This window comes from Salvelinus alpinus, chromosome 9, assembly GCF_045679555.1.
Source record: "Salvelinus alpinus chromosome 9, SLU_Salpinus.1, whole genome shotgun sequence".
Taxonomy (NCBI): Eukaryota; Metazoa; Chordata; class Actinopteri; order Salmoniformes; family Salmonidae; genus Salvelinus; species Salvelinus alpinus.
The window spans coordinates 36,770,635-36,791,977 of NC_092094.1; the positions used below are offsets into that span (position 1 = coordinate 36,770,635).

Below are 21,343 nucleotides of genomic sequence, written 5' to 3' on the forward strand. Positions count from 1 at the left end.
TGACACTCTCTGTGATTTATTTAGAAGGCACATTTAACCAGCATGACTACCACAGCATTCTGCAGCGATACGCCATCCCATCTGGTTTGCGCTTAGTGGGACTATCATTTCTTTTTCAACAGGACAATGATCCAACACACCTCCAGGCTGTGTAAGAGCTGTTTGACCAAGAAGGAGAGTGATGGAGTGCTGCATCAGAAGACCTGGCCTTCACAATCACCCGACCTCAACCCAATTCGGATGGTTTGGTATTAGTTGCACCACAGAGAGAAGGAAAAGCATCCAACAAGTGCTCAGCATATGTGGGAACTCCTTCTTGACTGTTGGAAAAGCATTCCAGGTGAAACTGGTTGAGAGAATACCAAGAGTGTGCAAAGCTGTCATCAAACACTTTTTTGGTTACTACATGATTCCATATCTTATTTCTTAGAAAATGTCTTCACTATTATTCTACAATGTAGAAAATAGTAAAAATAAAGAAAAACCCTTGAATGAGTAGGTGTGTCCAAACGTTTGACTGGTACTGTATCTGTAGTAGAAAGTGATGGGTTAGAAGAAGCCTAAATAACCAAGCCATAAAGTAAAATGTAACATCCATATATGGCAAGCTATGTAAACTTTAACATTGATTTATCCTGCAACAGATGTCGTTCAAGTTGGTAATATACATTTTTGTCTTCTCTTAAGGGGAAAGTAACCTAAAAGTAACAGAATGTAGTCATATTACGTTACTGAGTTTGGATAATCCAAAAGTTACATTGCTGATTACAATTTTGGACAGGTAACTGTGACTGATTACATTTAGAAAGTAACCTACCCAACCCTGTAGCAGATGTTATTGCGGGTGTAGCGAAATGCTTGTGTTCCAAGCTCCAACAGTGCAGAAATATCTAACTATTCACAACAATATACACAAATATAAAAGCAAAATAAGTCGGAAGTTTACATGCACTTAGGTTGGAGTCATTAAAACTTGTTTTTCAACCACTCCACAAATTTCTTGTTAACAACTATAGTTTTGGAAAGTCGGTTAGGACATCTACTTTGTGCATGACACAAGTCATTTTTCCAACAATTGTTTACAGACAGATTATTTCACTTATAATTCACTGTATCGCAATTCCAGTGGGTCAGAAGTTTACATACACTAAGTTAACTGTGCCTTTAAACAGCTTGGAAAATTCCAGAAAATGATGTCATGGCTTTAGAAGCTTCTGATAGGCTGATTTCCATCATTTGAGTGAAGTGGAGGTGTACCTGTGGATGTATTTCAAGGCCTACCTTCAAACTCAGTGCCTCTTTGCTTGACATCATTGGAAAATCAAAAGAAATCAGCCTAGACCTCAGAAAAGAAATTGTAGACCTCCACAAGTCTGGTTCATCCTTGAGAGCAATTTCCAAACGCCTGAAGGTATCACGTTCATCTGTACAAACAATAGTACGCAAGTATAAACACCATGGGACCACACAGCCGTCCTACAGCTCAGGAAGGAGACGCGTTCTGTCTCCTAGAGATGAACGTACTTTGGTGCGAAAAGTGCAAATCAATCTCAGAACAACAGCAAAGGACCTTGTGAAGATGCTGGAGGAAAAAGGTACAAAAGTATCTTTATCCACAGTAAAAACGAGTCCTATATCGACATCACCTGAAAGGCCACTCAGCAAGGAAGATGCCACTGCTCCAAAACCGCCATAATAAAAGCCAGAATATGGTTTGCAACTGCACATGAGGACTGTTTGGCCATAATGACCATTGTTATGTTTGGAGGAAAAAGGGGGAGGCTTGCATGCCGAAGAACGCCATCCCAACCGTGAAGCACGGGGGTGGCAGCATCATGTTGTGGGGGTGCTTTGCTGCAGGAGGGACTGGCGCACTTCACAAAATAGATGGCATCATGAGGTAGGACAATTATGTAGATATATTAAAGCAACATCTCAAGACATCAGTCAGGAAGTTAAAGCTTGGTCGCAAATGGGTCTTCCAAATGGACAATGACCCCAAGCATACTTCCAAAGTTGTGGCAAAATGGCTTAAGGACAACAAAGTCAAGGTATTGGAGTGGCCATCACAAAGCCTTGACCTCAATCCCATAGAAAATGTGTGGGCAGATCTGAAAAAGTGTGTGCGAGCAAGGAGGCCTACAAACCTGACGCAGTTACACCAGCTCTGTCAGGAGGAATGGGCCAAAATTCACCCAACTTTTTGTGGGGAGCTTGTGGAAGGCTACCTGAAAAGTTTGACCAAAGTTAAACAATTTAAAGGCAATGCTACCAAATACTAATTGAGTGTATGTAAACTTCTGACCCACTGGGAATGTGATGAAAGAAATAAAAGCTGAAATAAATCCTTCTCTCTACTATTATTCTGGCATTTCACATTCTTACAATAAAGTGGGGATCTTAACTGACCTAAAACAGAGAATTTATACTCAGATTAAATCTCAGGAATTGTGAAAACTGAGTTCAAATGTATTTGGCTAAGGTGTATGTAAACTTCCGACTTCAACTGTAAATATTAGGACAAGCGATGTCGGAGTGTCATTGACTAAAATACAGTAGAATAGAATACAGTATATACCAATGAAATGAGTAAAGCAGTTTGTAAACATTATTAAAGTGACTAGTGTTCCGTTATTAAAGTGACCAGTGATTTAATGTCTATGTATATAGGGCAGCAGCCTCTAAGGTGCAGGATTGAGTAACCGGGTGATAGACAGCTAGTGATGGCTATTTAACAGTCTGATGGCCTTGAGATAAAATATGTTTTTCAGTCTCTCGGTCCCAGCTTTGATGCACCTGTACTGACCTCGCCTTCTACTGTGGTGCCGTCAATGTGGATGGGGGCGTGCTCCCTATGCTGTCTCCTGAAGTCCACGATCAGCTCCTTCGTTTTGTGACGTTGACGGAGAGGTTATTTTCCTGGCACCACTCTGCCAGGGCCTTCACCTCCTCCTTGTAAGCTGTCTCTTCATTGTTGGTAATCAGGCCTACTATGGTTGTGTCATCTGCAAAATTGATGATTGAGTTGGATGCGTGTGTGGCCAGTCATTGGTGAACAGGGAGTACAAGAGGGGGCTGAGCACGAACCCTTATGGGGCCCCTGTGTTGAGAATCAGTGAAGTGAAGGTGTTGTTTCCTACCTTCACCACCTGGGGGCAGCCCGTCAGGAAGTCCAGGACCCAGTTGCACAGAGCGGGGTTCAGACTCAGGGCCCCGAGCGTGAATGCTGTTGAAGGCTGAGCTATAGTCAATGAACAGCATTCTTACATATGTATTCCTCCTGTCCAGATGGGATAGGGTAGTGTGCAGTGCAATGGCGATTGCATCGTCTGTGGATCTATTGGGGCGGTAAGCAAATTGAAGTGGGTCTAGGGTGTCAGGTAAGGTAGAGGTAATATGATCCTTAAAAATTCTCTCAAAGCACTTCATGATGGTAGAAGTGAGTGCTACGTGGCGATAGTCGTTTCGTTCAGTTACCTTTGCTTTCTTGGGTACAGGAACAATGGTGGACATATTGAAGCAAGTGGGGACAGCAGACTGGGATAGAGAAAGATTGAATATGTCCGTAAACACCCCAGCCAGCTGGTCTGCGCATGCTCTGTGAACGCGATAAGGGATTCCATCTTGGCCTGCAGCCTTGCGAGGGTTTAACACGCTTAAATGTCTTACTCACATCGGCTATGGAGAACGAGAGCCCACAGTCCTTGGGAGCGGGCCGCGTTGATGGCACTGTGGTATCCTCAAAGCGGGCGAAGAAGGTTTTTAGCTTGTCCGGAAGCAAGACGTTGGTGTCCGCGACATGGCTGGTTTTCCCTTTATAATCCGGGATTGTCTGTAGACCCTGCCACATACATCTCGTGTCTGAGTAGTTGAATTGTGACTCCACTTTGTCTCTGTACTGATGTTTTGCCTGTTTGATTGCCTTACGGAGGAAATATCTACACTGTTTGTATTCAACCATATTCCCAGTCACCTTGCCATGGTTAAATGCAGTGGTTCGTGCTTTCAGTTTAACGCGAATGCAGCCATCTATCCATGGGTTTCTGGTTTGGGTAGGTTTTAATAGTCACAGTTGAAACAACATCCCCTATACACTTCCTGATGAACTCAGTCACCGTGTCCATGTATACATCACTGTTATTCTCCGAGGCTACCCAGAACATATCCCAGTCCGCGTGATCAAAATAATCTTGAAGCATGGATTCCGATTAGTCAGACCAGCATTGAATAGACCTTAGCACGGGTACTTCCTTTTTGAGTTTCTGCCTATAGGAATGGAGGAGAAAAATGGAGTCGTGATCTGATTTTCCAAAGGGAGGGCGGGGAGGGCCTTGTAGGCATCCCGGAAGAGAGAATAGCACTGGTCGAGTGTTTTCCCAGCGTTAGTACTACAGTCAATGTGTTGATAGAACTTCAGTAGCATTTTCCTCAAATTTGCTTTGTTAAAATCCTCAGCTACAATAAATGTTGCCTTAGGATATGTGGTTTGCATAAACTCCAGTGTAGTTCCTTGAGGGCCGTCATGGTATCGGCTTGAGGGGGAATATACACAGCTGTGACTATAACCAATGAGAATTATCTTTGGAGGTAATACGGTCGGCATTTGATTGTAAGGTATTCTAGGTCGGGTGAACAAAAGGACTTGGGTTTCTGGCCGTTATCAGAATCACACCATGAGTTGTTAATCATGAAACATACTCCACCGCCCTTCTTCTTCCCCGAGAGTTCTTTATTCTTGTCTGCACGATGTACTGAGAACCCAGCTGGCTATCTGGACAGGTGACAGTATATCTGGAGAGAGCCATGATTCCGGAAAACAGAGTATGTTAGTCCCTGATGTCTGTCTGGATGTAGACCCTCGCCCTGAGCTTGTCTACTTTATTGTCCAGAGACTGAACATTAGCGAGTAATATACTCGGAAGCGGTGGATGGTGTGCCCGCCACCTGAGTCGGATTAGAAGTCCACTCCGAATACCTCTTCTCCGCCGGCGGCGTCTTGGAGCAGACTCTGGGATAAGTTAAATTGTTCTGGGGGGTGCGAACAAAGAATCCAATTCGGGGAAAACATATTCCTGGTCGTAATGCTGGTGAGTTACCACAGCTCTGATATCCAAAAGTTATTTCCGGCTGTATGTAATAACACAAAAAACGTTCTGGGCTAATAATGTAAGAAATAACACACACAAAAAAATAAATACTGCAAAGTTGCTTAGGAGCTAGAAACAGCTGCCATGTCTGTCGGCCCAATCTATTACCCACCAGCACTGACATTGAACAGCCCAGGCCTATATGAATTCTAGCTACTTCTGAAGCACATGTTGTGCCCTCAACTCATTTGTAACTCTGTAAATACATTTGTTTATTATAAAAAATGTAAAAATCTTCATAAAAATACTTATCATTGAAATTAAAAAGACATTTGTGGAATATTAGGTTTCTACATTATGTAAAAGCACAAATTTGAGATGCATTACATTGAAAATTGTACACTGCCTTTTTAAGAGTGTCAAGTTTGTGACTACAACATGCAAGTGATCAGTCATTCATTTATTCATTACTATGACCATTGTTCTCCTGAAGAAGCTATCCCTTTTCCATTCTTACTGTGCCCCCAAATGTTCAGATATACTACTGGTAAAGTTATCAGGTTGCTAGCTAGCTAGCTAATGAGGTAATTAACTTGACTGAAGAAGATAAAAAAAAAAAGGTTTTTAATAAAAGGTCAAGGGCCATAAAGTACAAATTGTCTATCTTGTAAAAATTCATGAAAATTCTTAATTTAAGGTTAGATTTAGGCTTAATGTTCGCAGTGTGGTTAAGGTTTTAAAAAATCTGATTTTAAGAAGATTAATTGTATAAATAAGTGGGGTTTATGACTTTGTGGCTGTGGGAATTAGTGACGACCTTTTAGAACGGCCCTTGACATGGTTTATGAATGTAAAATGCGTCCCTCCCAATCCGCAATAGGAAGATGGTGGGAAGGGAAGGGATGAGAGAAGAGAGCGAGGGAGAGCGAAAGAAAGAGACAAAGAAAGCAATTATAGAGCCCTGACATCCAAACTATTGCAATATGTCTTGCTATTTCTTTCACTCATCCCTCCCTCTCTCCTTTGCACTCTTCTTCTCCCTCATGCCCTCTCCCCTTCTCCACGCTGTCTTCCCTCACTCATTCCCTAAGGCTTTATCTGTGTCTCTCTCTTTTTCATTCTCTCTCCTCTCTCACTCGCTCCACTCTTTGTCTCTCTCCGTTGCCCGTGTCTTGTATGCAGTGAGCATGGTAGACTAATGGAGTCTCCAGTTAATTGTGTTGTATCTAGCAGGCAGGCAAGTTCTTATTGCAGCAGCTAAGAATAGCTGAACAGGTTTATTCCACGCTCGATGAAGCGCCCCTGAGAGAACAAGGAAGGCACTGTCAGACCCCAGTGAAGATTCCTAAAGGGAGGATTTTTAGGTCTTCCTAGGCAGACCTTCTGTGTCACAGGGCTAGGAACGAACCTGGAACAGTCAACTGTACCGCACGTCTGGCGGGATGGATTTGGTGGAATCAGACAAACGTTCCCTCACAGAAAATATGTATTCGCAGCGGGCTCCGCTGTTTGCCACAAGTGCTTATTATCCATGTTATGGGAGAGGGGCTGTACAAATTTATGGATGTGGGCAAAAAATTATCACAAAAGGGTTTCGAACAGAGTGAGAATCTTGTTTACTGGATGCCGTTATGACTAGCATGCATTGCACAAATTGAGTTGTCTTCTGCCTCACGAGATCAAAGTAGTAGTCCCCTCAGCTATGTCCATGCTATCTCCGTCTGTGATTCTAGTCCTGAATGTACTTTTCTGCATTTCTCCTTCAAACCAGGCATATGCTTTAAATTTGTTAGTCCCATACAATGTGACTTATTTGCACACACTGAATGCCCTGATTGCTATAGTTATGTCTGATCTAGTCATTGTATATTTTCAGCAGGATGATTTTAACCAGCGGTGACCTCAAGCCCATCCCACATGTGTGAAGGATCCTTGTCATCAGAGCTCTTGTTGTCTGTAGAATGCTGTCGAATGCTGTAGAGTGCTCGCCTGCTGGTTCAGGAAGCATCATTTCCTTTCCCCGTTGTGTCATTATAAATGCCTCAATCACCGTGGCAACTGGAGCACCAGCATACTTTCTTTCTCCAGCAGCCCTCATATTGCTACAGATGAAGGATCCTAATTTGATCACTATTTTGTTGCTGAGAATTTAAAGCAGAATTTAAAGCAGTGATAGGAGAAAGTGGTCTGGATCAACTGAGTCAAGTTACAATGGCATTAGCAATGCAGGCATTCTGTGGCCTATTCATCTGAAGTCTAGTTTACAGGAGGCCACATAGGACAGAGCCAATACATTACATGAGACAAACTGTGATGAGTAAGTTATGGACTGCAACTATTGAAAACTCATTACAAACTTGTAGTGTATTTTCAATAACCAAAAATATTGTATTTTCACCTTTTTGAAGCTGTTGTATAAAACCGGAAGTAAAATATACAACAAAATAAACTTAAGAACGAGACGCATAGAAATAGCGCACATAGAACAGATCTACCGCTTCTTAGACTTGCGTTCAACGAGAATGACAGGTCTATAACTCACATGTCTATGTGAATTTGGTTGGGTCATTACATATTGCAGCCTTAATTATAATCCTCATCATAATTCACATTTCCTGTTGCTGCAGGATTATTTTTCTGATGTAATTTAGCAGACTGGCTCAAATTAAGATCCTACATCTGTACAGTATCTGGTGCTGTATGAAAGATAATCCAGGGTCTCGACCCACATTCAGACACATCTGCGTTGTCTGTTCATCATTATGCACCAATGTACACTCAGTAAGACATTTGTCTTACAGGAAACTGCTATACAAGCAGGAAACTGCTATACAATACAGTGTTTCACTCCACTCCCATCGGATAGATGAGAGTAACTTCAGAAACACCACAGAATGTGAATTTTACATGAGTTTTCAATAGTTGCAGTCCATAACTTACTCATCACAGTTTGTCTCATGTAATGTATTGGCTCTGTCCTATGTGGCCTCCTGTAAACTAGACTTCAGATGAATAGGCCACAGAATGCCTGCATTGCTTATGCCATTGTAACTTGACTCAGTTGATCCAGACCACTTTCTCCTATCACTGCTTTAAATTCTGCTTTAAATTCTCAGCAACAAAATAGTGATCAAATTAAGATCCTTCATCTGTAGCAATTTGAGGGCTGCTGAAGAAAGAACGCATGCTGGTGCTCCAGTTGCCACGGTGATTGAGGCATTTATAATGACACAACGGGGAAAGGAAATGATGCTTCCTGAACCAGCAGGCGAGCAGGCATTCCACAGAATTCTACAGACAACAAGAGCTCTGATGACAAGGATCCTTCACACATCTGGGATGGGCTTGAGGTCACCGCTGGTTAAAATCATCCTGTAGATAATATACAATGACTAGATCAGACATAACTATAGAAATCAGGGCATTCAATGTGTGCAACTGAACCCAAAAACGATATTTTGGTTTTTGTTTCATTAGTCCGTTGTTGATATAGTCCCAAAATGTTTTGTATGTCATCAAGTTTTCAAGATATATAACTTTCTAAATACAGAAATACAGCCGGTAGGATGCTGTCTTTCCGTATTTTGAAAGTTATACATTTTGAAAACTTGATTGCTGACATTCAAAACATTTTGGGACTATGTTATCAATGGACTAATGAAACAAATACCAAAATATTGTTTTTGGGTGTTATTTTCCTTTATTATGTGATTGGAAATATAGCTCTGTAATACAGTGATGGGTTTTTCTGGGCTTGACATTTTCCTGCAGTCGGAGATGCTCATCTCTGATTAAGATCTCTGTGATTCTATATTAAATGTTATCTAAGGCCGTTCCACATTATACTATGTGATAGCTACCCTCTCTGCAGTGTAACATTTTCCTCTACAGATCTGTGAATATATTAGCTAGCTAAGCGATATAGCGTGTCACAGTATTCAAGACAGATTTCTGCTCAAATAGAAAGCAAGCATTTCCTTCATTACATAAAAAATCTGTTCTAGAAACAAATAGGCGGATAGTTTGACAGTTTGAAGGGAACTCCATTGTTAACTGTAATAAATGGGTAATAAAGCAGCAAGAAAAGTATAATTCATGACCACCTTAGTTACTGCAGTTTTTATTAACTGCTCAACTAGTAGCTAACTACTAGAACTACACACTACTTTTTTTGAAAAAATAAAATATAGATGAAGTAAGCCAGAATTTCCTTTATTTTTCGGCATTAGACCTGCCTAATTCTCGCTTGAAACACTTTTTGTGTGCCTAATTCTAACTTTTTGTGTTTTATGGTCTAAATTACACATTCTGTTAACATCTGACTCCAGAGTAATTTGTTCTTGCAATTTGTAGTCTATGACATTTTAGATATAGATATGATAATTTTTCACTAAGTAGTTTGGATGTAGTTAACTACTTTTCAAAGTAAGCTTAGTTAAGTAAACTGTATTTTTATTAAGGGTAGCTGTAGTGTAGCTTAACTTATTTCAGTGTGAAGTAATTGGTACCTTGGTAAACTACATTTTCAGAGTAGCTTCCCCAACACTGATATTCATTCAGCTTAGTGATCAATTGTCATCAGAACAGTATCAAGGCAAGTCTTGAGTCGGATTAAAAGAAACATGCATTATTTCTGTACAGTTGCAAATAAGAAATGTGAGGTGGAAAAAAACCTGCCCACCTGGGTGTGTGCAGTGCAGAGTAGGGTGCCTCTGTTCCACTGTTCCAGTGCAGCTTAGGCTTAACACTAATCCACTTGTGGTTCTTGTGTTTTGGTTCTTGTTGCAGACAGTTTGGTTTGACCTGCATCAGAGGCTAACAGACACTGATGGCACAGCCAGCGCAGTAAGTAGCATATTTATGCCTGAGAGCCTGGTAGTGGGGCACGGTTTGGCTGTGGCACTGTGAGGGATTTGCTGCTCCACCCCTAGCTACCCCTTACTACCCCTCACGACCCCCAGCTTGCACAGAGAATCATTGGCATCTCATATCCACCTCCTATCAAGCAGAAAGCAGACAAGTAGATTACTTATCTCCCTGCATGAAAAGCATGAGTGCATGTTATCTATCTTTTCTTATCAAAGTGGTCAGACCCAGTGCTTGAGTTCAAATGATGTATTTTAAGTGCCTCCCATGGGTGGTTATTTGACCGTGAAACCTCAGGGCAAGCATACATTCTGTTCATATTGTTGTTATGGCCTCATGCTTCCATATTAACAATTGTTAAACAGTTTGAACAGTTTCCTACAGTATAGCTAAGTTATTTATCTTTCAATCCGAAACATGCTTAACCAAAAAACAAAATACTCATATGTCGCTATACAGTTTGTGTAGTCTGCAACAAGCATACTCTCCAAATGCCAAAATGTTATTATGCTCTTGTGACCCTTTCATTATTATTTTTGACTGATTAGACAAAAGTTTCTCCATCTGGTTCTTGAAATATATATCCCTCCGTCAGCATGCCTGTATGAGATGTGGATGCAATGGCCTGTAGAACTGTCAGTATGAGTAAGATGGAGAGATGGCAGTTCACACAGGGACAATCAGAGGTCTGATGGACCTGAGAAATAATACAGGGATTGGTGTCTTTATCTGAGCATCAGTGCAGTTCCCCTGCTCACTCCTAGGGTCCTACTGCAGCAGTCCACTGGCAGCACCTGCTCTGAATCTGAAACAAGCCGCCCGGATCCTGCCTCTGATTGACTTCTGCCTTATTGATGCTTGAGGGATCCAAGCAAATTGAATCATTCCTTTTCTCCCATTAATCATTGTCAGCGTCTAGAGCTATCATTTGCTCTCACAAATAGGATTAGAGCAGGCTTCACCTGTCAGCTGGGCCAGTCTGATTGGTATGGAGCTGCATGTGCGCTTGTGTGCCCAAAGCTCAATAGGGGCACATTAGTAGGCCCGACGGGTATTCTTAAAGTGGGAGAGAAGATTGAACCTTTTGACCCACCATACTCTCAGCAGGGTTTTCTTAGTGCTGTGAGCCCTACTGCAAGTGATTCACTCAGCATACAATCAAGAATAGAAAGATTGAATCTAAAGTCATGTTTTCTACAACAGCATGCACAGTAGAGGTGCCAGAGTTCACCATCCACATTTGAAATGCCTTGAAATAGCTTACTGAGTATCCTTGCTTGCAATTGCTCTTATAAAGCATGTTGTATGGCATTTTGATATTAATGCGGTACCATTGCTGTATGTGTATTATGCAGTGTTCCTTAATGCAAATGCCTGAATCGTTCCAGTAATTTCCCCCTCCTCTCCAGCACCCAGGTCACACATACACTACCATTCAAAAGTTTGGGGTCACTTAGATATTTCCTTGTTTTTGAAAGAAAAGCACATTTTTGGTCCATTAAAATAACATACAATTGATCAGAAATACAGTGTAAACATTGTTAATGTTGTAAATGACTATTGTAGCTGGAAACGGCTGACTTTTAATGGAATATCTACATAGGCGTACAGAGGCCCATTATCATCAGCCATCACTCCTATGTTCAAATGGCACGTTGTGTTAGCTAATCCAAGTTTAGCATTTTAAAAGGCTAATTGATCCTTAGAAAACCCTTTTGCAATTATGTTAGCACAGCTGAAAACTGTTGTTCTGATTAAAGAAGCAATAAAACTGTCCTTCTTTAGACTAGTTGAGTATCTGGAGCATCAGAATGTGTGGGTTCGATTACAGGCTCAAAATGACCAGAAACAAAGAACTTTCTTCTGAAACTCATCAGTCTATTCTTGTTCTGAGAAATGAAGGCTATTCCATGTGAGAAATTGCCAATAAACTGAAGATCTGGTACAACGCTGTGTACTACTCCCTTCACAGAACAGAGCAAACTGGCTCAAACCAGAATCGAAAGAGTAGTGGGAGGCCCCGGTGCACAACTGAACAAGAGGACAAGTACATTAGAGGGTCTAGTGGCAGCTGGCAGCTTCATTAAATAGTACCCGCAAAACACCAGTCTCAACATCAACAGTGAAGAGGCGACTCCGGGATGCTGGCCTTCTGATCAATTTGATGTTATTTTAATGGCCAAAAAATATGCTTTTCTTTAAAGAACAAGGACATTTATAAGTGACCCCAAACTTTTGAACGGTAGTGTAGATATGAGACATTTACATTTACATTACATTTAAGTCATTTAGCAGACGCTCTTATCCAGAGCGACTTACAAATTGGAAAGTTCATACATATTCATGAGACTAGGGTCTGATTATTAGCTCTTTGGTATCCCTTAGTCTCTATTTAATTACATGCTTCCAATGTATTGTGCCACAGCTAATGATGCTCAGGCTTCTGTTTTCTTGCTGTATTGTGATTTTCAATAGTCAAGCAGTTCCATTTTACATATTGATTGCCTGCTTAGAAATTGCAACGTTTTGTACATGTTTGCCTGGAGGGGGTGGCAATGTTGGAAAATATTTGTTATTTACTTTTATTTACATAAAATGGGGGTGTGGTGCATGCCCTCAAGAAGCACTCGGTATGCAGCAACCCCATTTTTGACACTGATTTATCTGGATTGACTGTGAGGAAAACAAAAGGCCAGTCTGCCTTACCTGAAAGACCACACTGTATTTCTCCTTCCATTATCCAGTTCAGAGTGATATACTGTACCTGGGACAGAGCAGTGCTGCAGACCTGAGTTATCTGACCTAACTTCAGCCAGTACAGTGGATACTGGGTATAGCACTGACCACAGTGGTACTTCTGACTGACCTTTTTCACCCTGGGTGCAGCCTGGGTAGTACATATTTTCATCCACTCTCCAATTGTTTGTTCCATAATGTGAAACTCAACAGCTATGTGGTGAGGAATCGGAGCGTTAGAGGGACTGAGCAGTAGTTATTGCTCACTGTAGCCTTGTGGGAGTGACCAGTGCTCAAACATGCACTGTCTCCATCGGGAGAGAGTCAAAGTGTGAACGCATCATTGCTCTTGTACATCACACCACAGTGTATCTATTGTGTCAGCAGTTTCTTTAAGGGTTTCGAATGCATTTCACAGTTATTAATAGTCTCCTAGACCACACACAGCTTTATTTTATATTGGCAGACCTGAAATCACTGGCCCTTGTCGATACAACCACTGTGCCATGAGGGATGGGGAGAAATGCACAAGGAAAGAGAATCATTGGAGAAAGATATGCAGCATTGCTCATTTGGAGGGTGGTATGGTGCGAAGGGATGCACCACTGCAGAAAGAGAATTGTCTCTCTAGGACAGGGATCTTCAACTGGCAGCTTATGGGCCGAATTTGGCCCGCGGATGGTTTTATTTGGCCCTCCAAGATGTTTTTCTTTTTATATTTATTTTCATTAATGGACATAATAGACTGTAAAAACACCAGGAAATCAGCTCCAAGTGATTTTAATTTTGGAAATCTGTTCCCATTTATTCCCATGCATAATATAGAGACATACAGTGCATTCAGAAAGTATTCACACCCCTTGACTTTTTCCGCATTTTGTTGAGTTACAGCCTGAATTTAAAATGGATTACATTTTGTTTCGTTTTTTGTCACTGGCCTACACACAGTGTTTTACATGATTTTTGAATGACTGCCTCATCTCTGTGCTCCTCAGTCGAGCAGTGAATTTCAAACACAGATTCAACCACAAAGACCAGGGAGGTTTTCCAACGCCTCGCAAAGAAGGGCAGCTATTGGTAGATGGGTAAAAAAAAGTTAAGTTATTGATTATACTTTGGATGGTTTATCAATTCACCCCAATACAAAGATACAGGCGTCCTTCCTAACTCAGTTGCCGGAGAGGAAGGAAACCGCTCTGGGATTTTACCATGAGGCCAATGGTGACTTTAGAAAAAACTGTTACAGAGTATAATAGCTGTGATAGGAGAAAACTGAGGATGGATTAATAACATTTTAGTTACTCCACAATACTAACCTAATTGACAGAGTGAAAAGAAGGAAAATCAGCCAACGGCTGAATCCCGAGTGGCGCAGCATCTCAGTGCAAGAGCTGTCACTACAGTCCCTGATTTGCACAATTGGCCCAGCGTCGTCCGGGTTTGGCCGGGGAAGGCTGTCATTGTAAATAAGAATTTGTTCTTAACTGACTTGCCTAGTTAAATAAAGGGGGGAGGGATATTCTCCAGTTTCCATGTTAACGGTGCAATTCTGTGATTCCCCTCTGAGTTCTCCCCCAACTTCTTCCATACCCTATGGGGGACACATTCCCGTACATACATTCAAACTCTCTCTCTTTCACACACACCCTCATATACACAGCCATGCACTATTATCTCATGATATATTCAATGGATTCCTTACTGCCTTCATTATTCCATGTATGCCTGCATGTGTTTGTGTGCACACATATGCCTACATATAGATATTGCCCTGAGCCATACACACACACAAACCCTTGTACAATCACACACAAACCCACAGACAGACAGACAGACAGACAGACAGACAGACAGACAGACAGACAGACAGACAGACAGACAGACAGACAGACAGACAGACAGACAGACAGACAGACAGACAGACAGACAGACAGACAGACAGACAGACAGACAGACAGACAGACAGACAGACAGACAGACAGACAGACAGACAGACAGACAGACAGACAGACAGACAGACAGACAGAATAAATAATGTAGGTAATAAAGAGAGAGAAGGGGGATGAATGGATGGATTTTAGTACTGCCATTGATAAGGCCTCTTGTATCTTTATTGCAGTGGTGGTCAAAATAGTTCCTATCAAACTAGCTTATAGAGTCATTAACCATTTGTGAAATGTCCCCATTTTCACATCCAGTAATGATGACACTTTATAGATCTCCCCACAGACAATTACTATTTTATGGAAACTCATGCTGAGATACACAGTTACAAGGATTTCTAGTTTTGTTTGACTTTTTGTCTGTGCCACACGCTGTCTTGTTAAAACCAGCCTAGATGACAAATGAAAGGCACACAATTGAATCAACTTTAATTTAGCATGATGGGCCTAGCCCTTATTTTAGGCAGCCTGGTAAATGCTGCATGTGTCTTGGTAATAGTTGATTTATTCTCCATCTGGAATGGAAGAGGAAATGTAATGATATTGCTCTGGTTTGAGGTAAGATGGGTAATTTACTGTTTCTGATTGAGTTTTGAGTTTATTATCAGTTTTTTGCCCATTTATTGCCCTGGCCCAGAGGGGATGATAACTGTAGTTTGGAATGGTCCTGTCAGACAGGAGTTTCTAATGGCTTCAATTAGTTTTTATCTTTCCCACCCGCTGAAGCATCACATGTTGGACTCAGCTGCTCGCTAAATAATGAAGAAAAACAACCAACTGTAGATTTAAGCAGTTTGATTGCGTTGTCACAGTCCCTATGTCACATATCAGAATAATGTTAGGCATAATTTAAATTAATGTATTGTATAGCAATCACCGAATCAGTGACATAAATACATACAGTATATTATATAAATTATACTTTTTTTAAACAGAAAGAACATGATTTAATGACAGGAGTTGGCACAAGAGTTAGGGTTGTGGTTGAGGCTAGGGTTAGTGTTGAACCAGGCTGTGGACATGAATCTAGGTTTAGGGTTGTGGTTGAGGCTAGGATTAGGGTTGAACGGGGATGTTGACATGAAGTTAGGGTTAGGGTTGTGGTTGAGGGTTAGGGTTGAACAGGGAAGTGGACATGAAGCTAGAGTTAGGGTTATGCCAAGATTAGGATTTAGGGTTAAGGCTTGGTTCTAACTAACAGCTGCTACATCCAAAATAGTTATTTTGCAAAGATCACAACCAAATGTTATCTTAGCGACTGTTCAAGCAAGAATCAAAACATAATTTTATGCATATGAAAACCCCAAAAAGTGGTTTCCGCAGATGGCGATGGCTTTCTTACTGCCGCCAAGAGTCACACGCATCCGTGTGGTGACATCAGTGTGTCGTGTACTGAAAAAGGGTCTATACCATGGCTATACAGAACACTGCAAGCACTCCATAGAGCAGGGTTCCCCAACTGGTGGCTCGTGGGATGAATTTGGGCCACTGGGGGGTTTTATTTGGCCCCCCAAGTTTTCTGAGCGAAAAAATAATAATAATAATATATTGTTTTTAGAATTTATTTTCATTGTTAGATGGGAAATACTGTAAAAACACCAGAAAATCAGCTCCAAATGATTTACATTTTGGAAATCTGTTCCCAAGTATTTCCACACATAATAGAGAGATGTGATTGTATATAAATGTAAGCAAGGTTTGATATTACTATGTTTTAGTCAAATATTATACACAGCTCAAAAAAATAAAGGGAACACTTAAACAACACAATGTAACTCCAAGTCAATCACACTTCTGTGAAATCAAACTGTCCACTTAGGAAGCAACACTGATTGACAATACATTTCACATGCTGTTGTGCAAATGGAATAGACAAAAGGTGGAAATTATAGGCAATTAGCAAGACACCCCCAAAAAAGAAGTGATTCTGCAGGTGGTGACCACAGACCACTTCTCAGTTCCTATGCTTCCTGGCTGATGTTTTGGTCACTTTTGAATGCTGGCGGTGCTCTCACTCTAGTGGTAGCATGAGACAGAGTCTACAACCCACACAAGTGGCTCAGGTAGTGCAGTTCATCCAGGATGGCACATCAATGCGAGCTGTGGTAAAAAGGTTTGCTGTGTCTGTCAGCGTAGTGTCCAGAGCATGGAGGCGCTACCAGGAGACAGGCCAGTACATCAGGAGACGTGGAGGAGGCCGTAGGAGGGCAACAACCCAGCAGCAGGACCGCTACCTCCGCCTTTGTGCAAGGAGGTGCACTGCCAGCGCCCTGCAAAATGACCTCCAGTCTGCTCAAACGGTCAGAAACAGACTCCATGAGGGTGGTATGAGGGCCCGACGTCCACAGGTGGGGGTTGTGCTTACAGCCCAACACCGTGCAGGACGTTTGGCATTTGCCAGAGAACACCAAGATTGGCAAATTCGCCACTGGCGCCCTGTGCTCTTCACAGATGAAAGCAGGTTCACACTGAGCACATGAGCACATGTGACAGACGTGACAGAGTCTGGAGACGCCGTGGAGAATGTTCTGCTGCCTGCAACATCCTCCAGCATGACCGGTTTGGCGGTGGGTCAGTCATGGTGTGGGGTGGCATTTCTTTGGGGGGCCGCACAGCCCTCCATGTGCTCGCCAGAGGTAGCCTGACTGCCATTAGGTACCGAGATGAGATCCTCAGACCCCTTGTGAGACCATATGCTGGTGCGGTTGGCCCTGGGTTCCTCCTAATGCAAGACAATGCTAGACCTCATGTGGCTTGAGTGTGTCAGCAGTTCCTGCAAGAGGAAGGCATTGATGCTATGGACTGGCCCGCCCGTTCTCCAGACCTGAATCCAATTGAGCACATCTGGGACATCATGTCTCGCTCCATCCACCAACGCCACGTTGCACCACAGACTGTCCAGGAGTTGGCGGATGCTTTAGTCCAGGTCTGGGAGGAGATCCCTCAGGAGACCATCCGCCACCTCATCAGGAGCATGCCCAGGCGTTGTAGGGAGGTCATACAGGCACGTGGAGGCCACACACACTACTGAGCCTCATTTTGACTTGTTTTAAGGACATTACATCAAAGTTGGATCAGCCTGTAGTGTGGTTTTCCACTTTAATTTTGAGTGTGACTCCAAATCCAGACCTCCATGGGTTGATAAATTTGATTTCCATTGATCATTTTTGTGTGATTTTGTTGTCAGCACATTCAACTATGTAAAGAAAAAAGTATTTAATAAGAATATTTCATTCATTCAGATCTAGGATGTGTTATTTTAGTGTTCCCTTTATTTTTTTGAGCAGTGTATATATATATTTTTTATTCAAGTTTTACAAAATGTACATCAAAGATTTTACCATATTCCAACAACCCTCTCTTCCTCCCTCCACACAACACATCCACCCCCAACCACCCAAGTCCCTTCCCTACCTCTCCGCCCTACCTCAGTCCACCCACCTCGATTCCCTGTGATAGATGTCATGGTGAGACATGACATCTATCACACTCATTATTTACATTTGGATATATTTCAGACAATTTGGATTTGGAAAAATACACTTTATGTAAAACCTTAAATTGTTTGAGACCAAGACGAGCACAAGATGTAGTGGAGCGTACTCTATCAATTGTCTCATCCCACCACTCCTGTGTAAATTCAACACCCATTTCCCATTCCCAAGCAGATTTAGTTTTGTTGGTGGAGTGTTTGTCCAATGACATAATACACAGATAGGTCTGAGAAATTACTGCTTTCTGTCGTGGTAATAGAGTCAATATGCCATCCCAGGGGGTGGAGCAGGGATGCCAGAAAATTGGGAGGAGACACAATGCCTAATTTGAAGGTAACGGAAAAAGTGAGATGGAGGCAAAGAGTATTTGGAGACCAGGTTGGGATAACTAGAAAAATCTATTTACGATAAGTCTTGTAAGGACTTAATGCTTTCTCTCACTGGACAGGGAAAGGTTTAATCTATTAGGGAAGTGGGGAATAAGTGATTCTTATCAATAGGATCCATAGTAGACGCAGAGGAGAATTTAAAATGCCGTCGAAACTGGTACCAAGTCTTAAGTGTGGAAAGTACTGCAGGATTGCCAGTATAGCGAGAGGGGGATGCTGGGAGAGAAGAGCAGAGTAAAGCATGAAGAGAAGCAGAAATACAAGAATGTGCCTCTAGGTGGCAGCATGGGGTATCTGGAGCATGTAACCAGAATAGCAATTTCTGAAAGTTGGCTGCCCAGTAATAGTATAAAAAGTTGGGTAGTGCAAGCCCTCCTCTAAACTTGCATCTCTGAAATAAAGATCTCCTGACTCTGGGTACCTTTCCTCCCCAGATAAATGTGGTAACTAAATGTGGTAAACTTTTTTTAAAACTTTGATTAAAAACAATGGAATCGATTGAAATAGATAAAGGAATTTGGGTAAATGGTTCCTTTTTACAGCATTAATCCTTCCTATAAGTGATAGTGGTAAGCTACCCCATCTCTGAAAATAAGATTTATTTTGCGTAAGGAAGGGAGAAAAGTTTGCAGAAAAAAGAGCATGTAATGAACAAGTTACGTTCACTCCAAGGTATTTGAAACCAGAGCGGCTAAGCTGAAAAAGCAAGTCTGTCTCCTGGAGCTGTAGCGCTGCTGGATTGATTTGAAAGCACTAACTTTTCTGGAGATTCAGCTTGTAACCGGAGAAAGAGCCAAAGTTCTCCAGAATAGAAAGGATAGAAGGTAAACAGGTTACAGGGTTATTTACAAAGAGAAACAAATAATCTGCATGTAATGATAACCTATGTTCAACTGCTTCCTGTGTTACATATTAGAAAGAGGAGGATGCCCGTGAAGCTACTGAAAGGGGCTAAATGGCAACAGCAAATAACTAAGAGGAAGATGGGCAGCCTTGGCGTGTCCCACGTTCCAGGGCAAAATAATCCGAACGGGTGTCATTGGTACAGACAAGAGATGGATCCATGAGCTAAATTTGGCCCCAAATCCAATTTTTTAAAGAAAGCAAATAGGTACTATCATTCAATTCTGTCGAATGCCTTCTCTGCGTCTAGGGAGATTGCCACCTCAGGGGAGTTAAAAAATTGTTTAGAATAAATTATATTAAACAGTGTCCGAATATTTTTAAAAAATGAATATCTGTCCTTTATAAAACCGGTTTGTTCCTGTGATATGAGTCCTGGTAAGACTACTTCCAGACGCCTCGCTTTCACCTTCTCAAGCACCATAACATCCACATTGAGGAGGCTTAGGAGCCTAAATGAAGAACAGGAAGTCGGGTCTTTCCCCTACTTAAGGAGAAGCGCTATTGAAGCCTGTGTTAGGGTAGCTGGCAGTGAGCCACGTTCAAGTGACTCGTTATACATAGATAAGAGTAAAGGGGCTAACTTGGTATGGAATTTCTTAAAGAACTCAGTTGGAAACCCATCAGGCCCTGGAGCCTTGCTGCTCTGCATTGACTTGATAGACTGAATAACTTCTTCAAGGCTGAGAGGAGAATCAAGGTCATCAGTTTCAGCCTCAACTGTGGGAGTCTCCAGTTCACCCAAAAATGTAGTCATATTGGCAGTATCTGATGGAAATTCAGACGTAAACAGGGAGGTGTAGAAAGATTTGAAGGTGTCATTTATCCCCGTAAGGCCAGAAATCAAGTTATGAGAGGAATCTTTAATTTGGTGAATCAGACGGGTAGTAGCGCTGCTTTTTAATTGGTGTGCAAGCAGACGACTTGCCCTGTCGCCATGTTCATAGTAGATACCACGTGAATGCAATAGTAACCGTTCTGCATCTGTGGTGAACAAGAGATTGAATTCAGATTGTAAGTTCAAGCGTTGCTTATATAGCTCTGGGGATGGCGTCAGGGCATATTGATGGTCTAAGTCAAGGATGACTTTAATGAGTTGTTCTAGTTTAACTTTCCGACTTTTGTTTAAATGAGAAGAATAAGAAATGTTTTCTCCTCTAAGATAGGCCTTAAGGGATTCCCATAAGAGAGAATGAGAGGTTGAGCTTGTCTGATTGGAAAAGAGAAAATGATCAATAGAAGTGGAGATAACGTTACAGAAGTCTGCATCAGACAGGAGAAGAGAATCGAAGTTTGTCCTGAGAGGACTATGTCGAGGGCTAAAGGTCTATGGTCAGAAATTACAATGGATAAATATTCAGAAGAGGTGACATTTGGAAGTAACTTATGATCAATAAAGAAATAGTCAATATGAGAAAAAGAATGGTGTACATGTGAAAAAAATAATAATCTTTTGCCTGGGGATTCTGAAACCTCCAGGGATCTGTACACCCATTCTGAACCATAAAATCTGAGGAGGACTTTGACATAGCAGAAGGAGACATACAGTGAGGGAAAAAAGTATTTGATCCCCTGCTGATTTTGTACGTTTGCCCACTGACAAAGAAATGATCAGTCTATAATTTTAATGGTAGGTTTATTTGAACAGTGAGAGACAGAATAACAACAAAAATATCCAGAAAAATGCATGTCAAAAATGTTATAAATTGATTTGCATTTTAATGAGGGAAATAAGTATTTGACCCCTTCTCAATCAAAAAGATTTCTGGCTCCCAGGTGTCTTTCATACAGGTAACGAACGGAGATTAGGAGCACACTCTTAAAGGGAGTGGTCCTAATCTCAGTTTCTTACCTGTATAAAAGATACCTGTCCACAGAAGCAATCAATCAATCAGATTCCAAACTCTCCACCATGGCCAAGACCA

The 21,343-nt window shown here is 41.7% G+C and overlaps 1 protein-coding gene across 2 annotated transcripts in view; it reads left to right on the top strand.

Annotated features, from left to right (window-relative positions):
• The window catches only part of LOC139584742 (N-terminal EF-hand calcium-binding protein 2-like), a 144,069-nt gene that overhangs the window by 114,468 nt on the left and 8,258 nt on the right, over positions 1-21,343 (top strand). The window contains exon 9 of one of the 2 annotated variants that reach the window (XM_071416913.1): positions 9,876-9,932. The exons of the other annotated variant lie outside the window; for it this stretch is intronic. Coding sequence (XP_071273014.1) covers positions 9,876-9,932 — 57 coding nt within the window. The remainder of the gene's footprint in view (positions 1-9,875; positions 9,933-21,343) is intronic. 2 annotated transcript variants of the gene reach the window in all.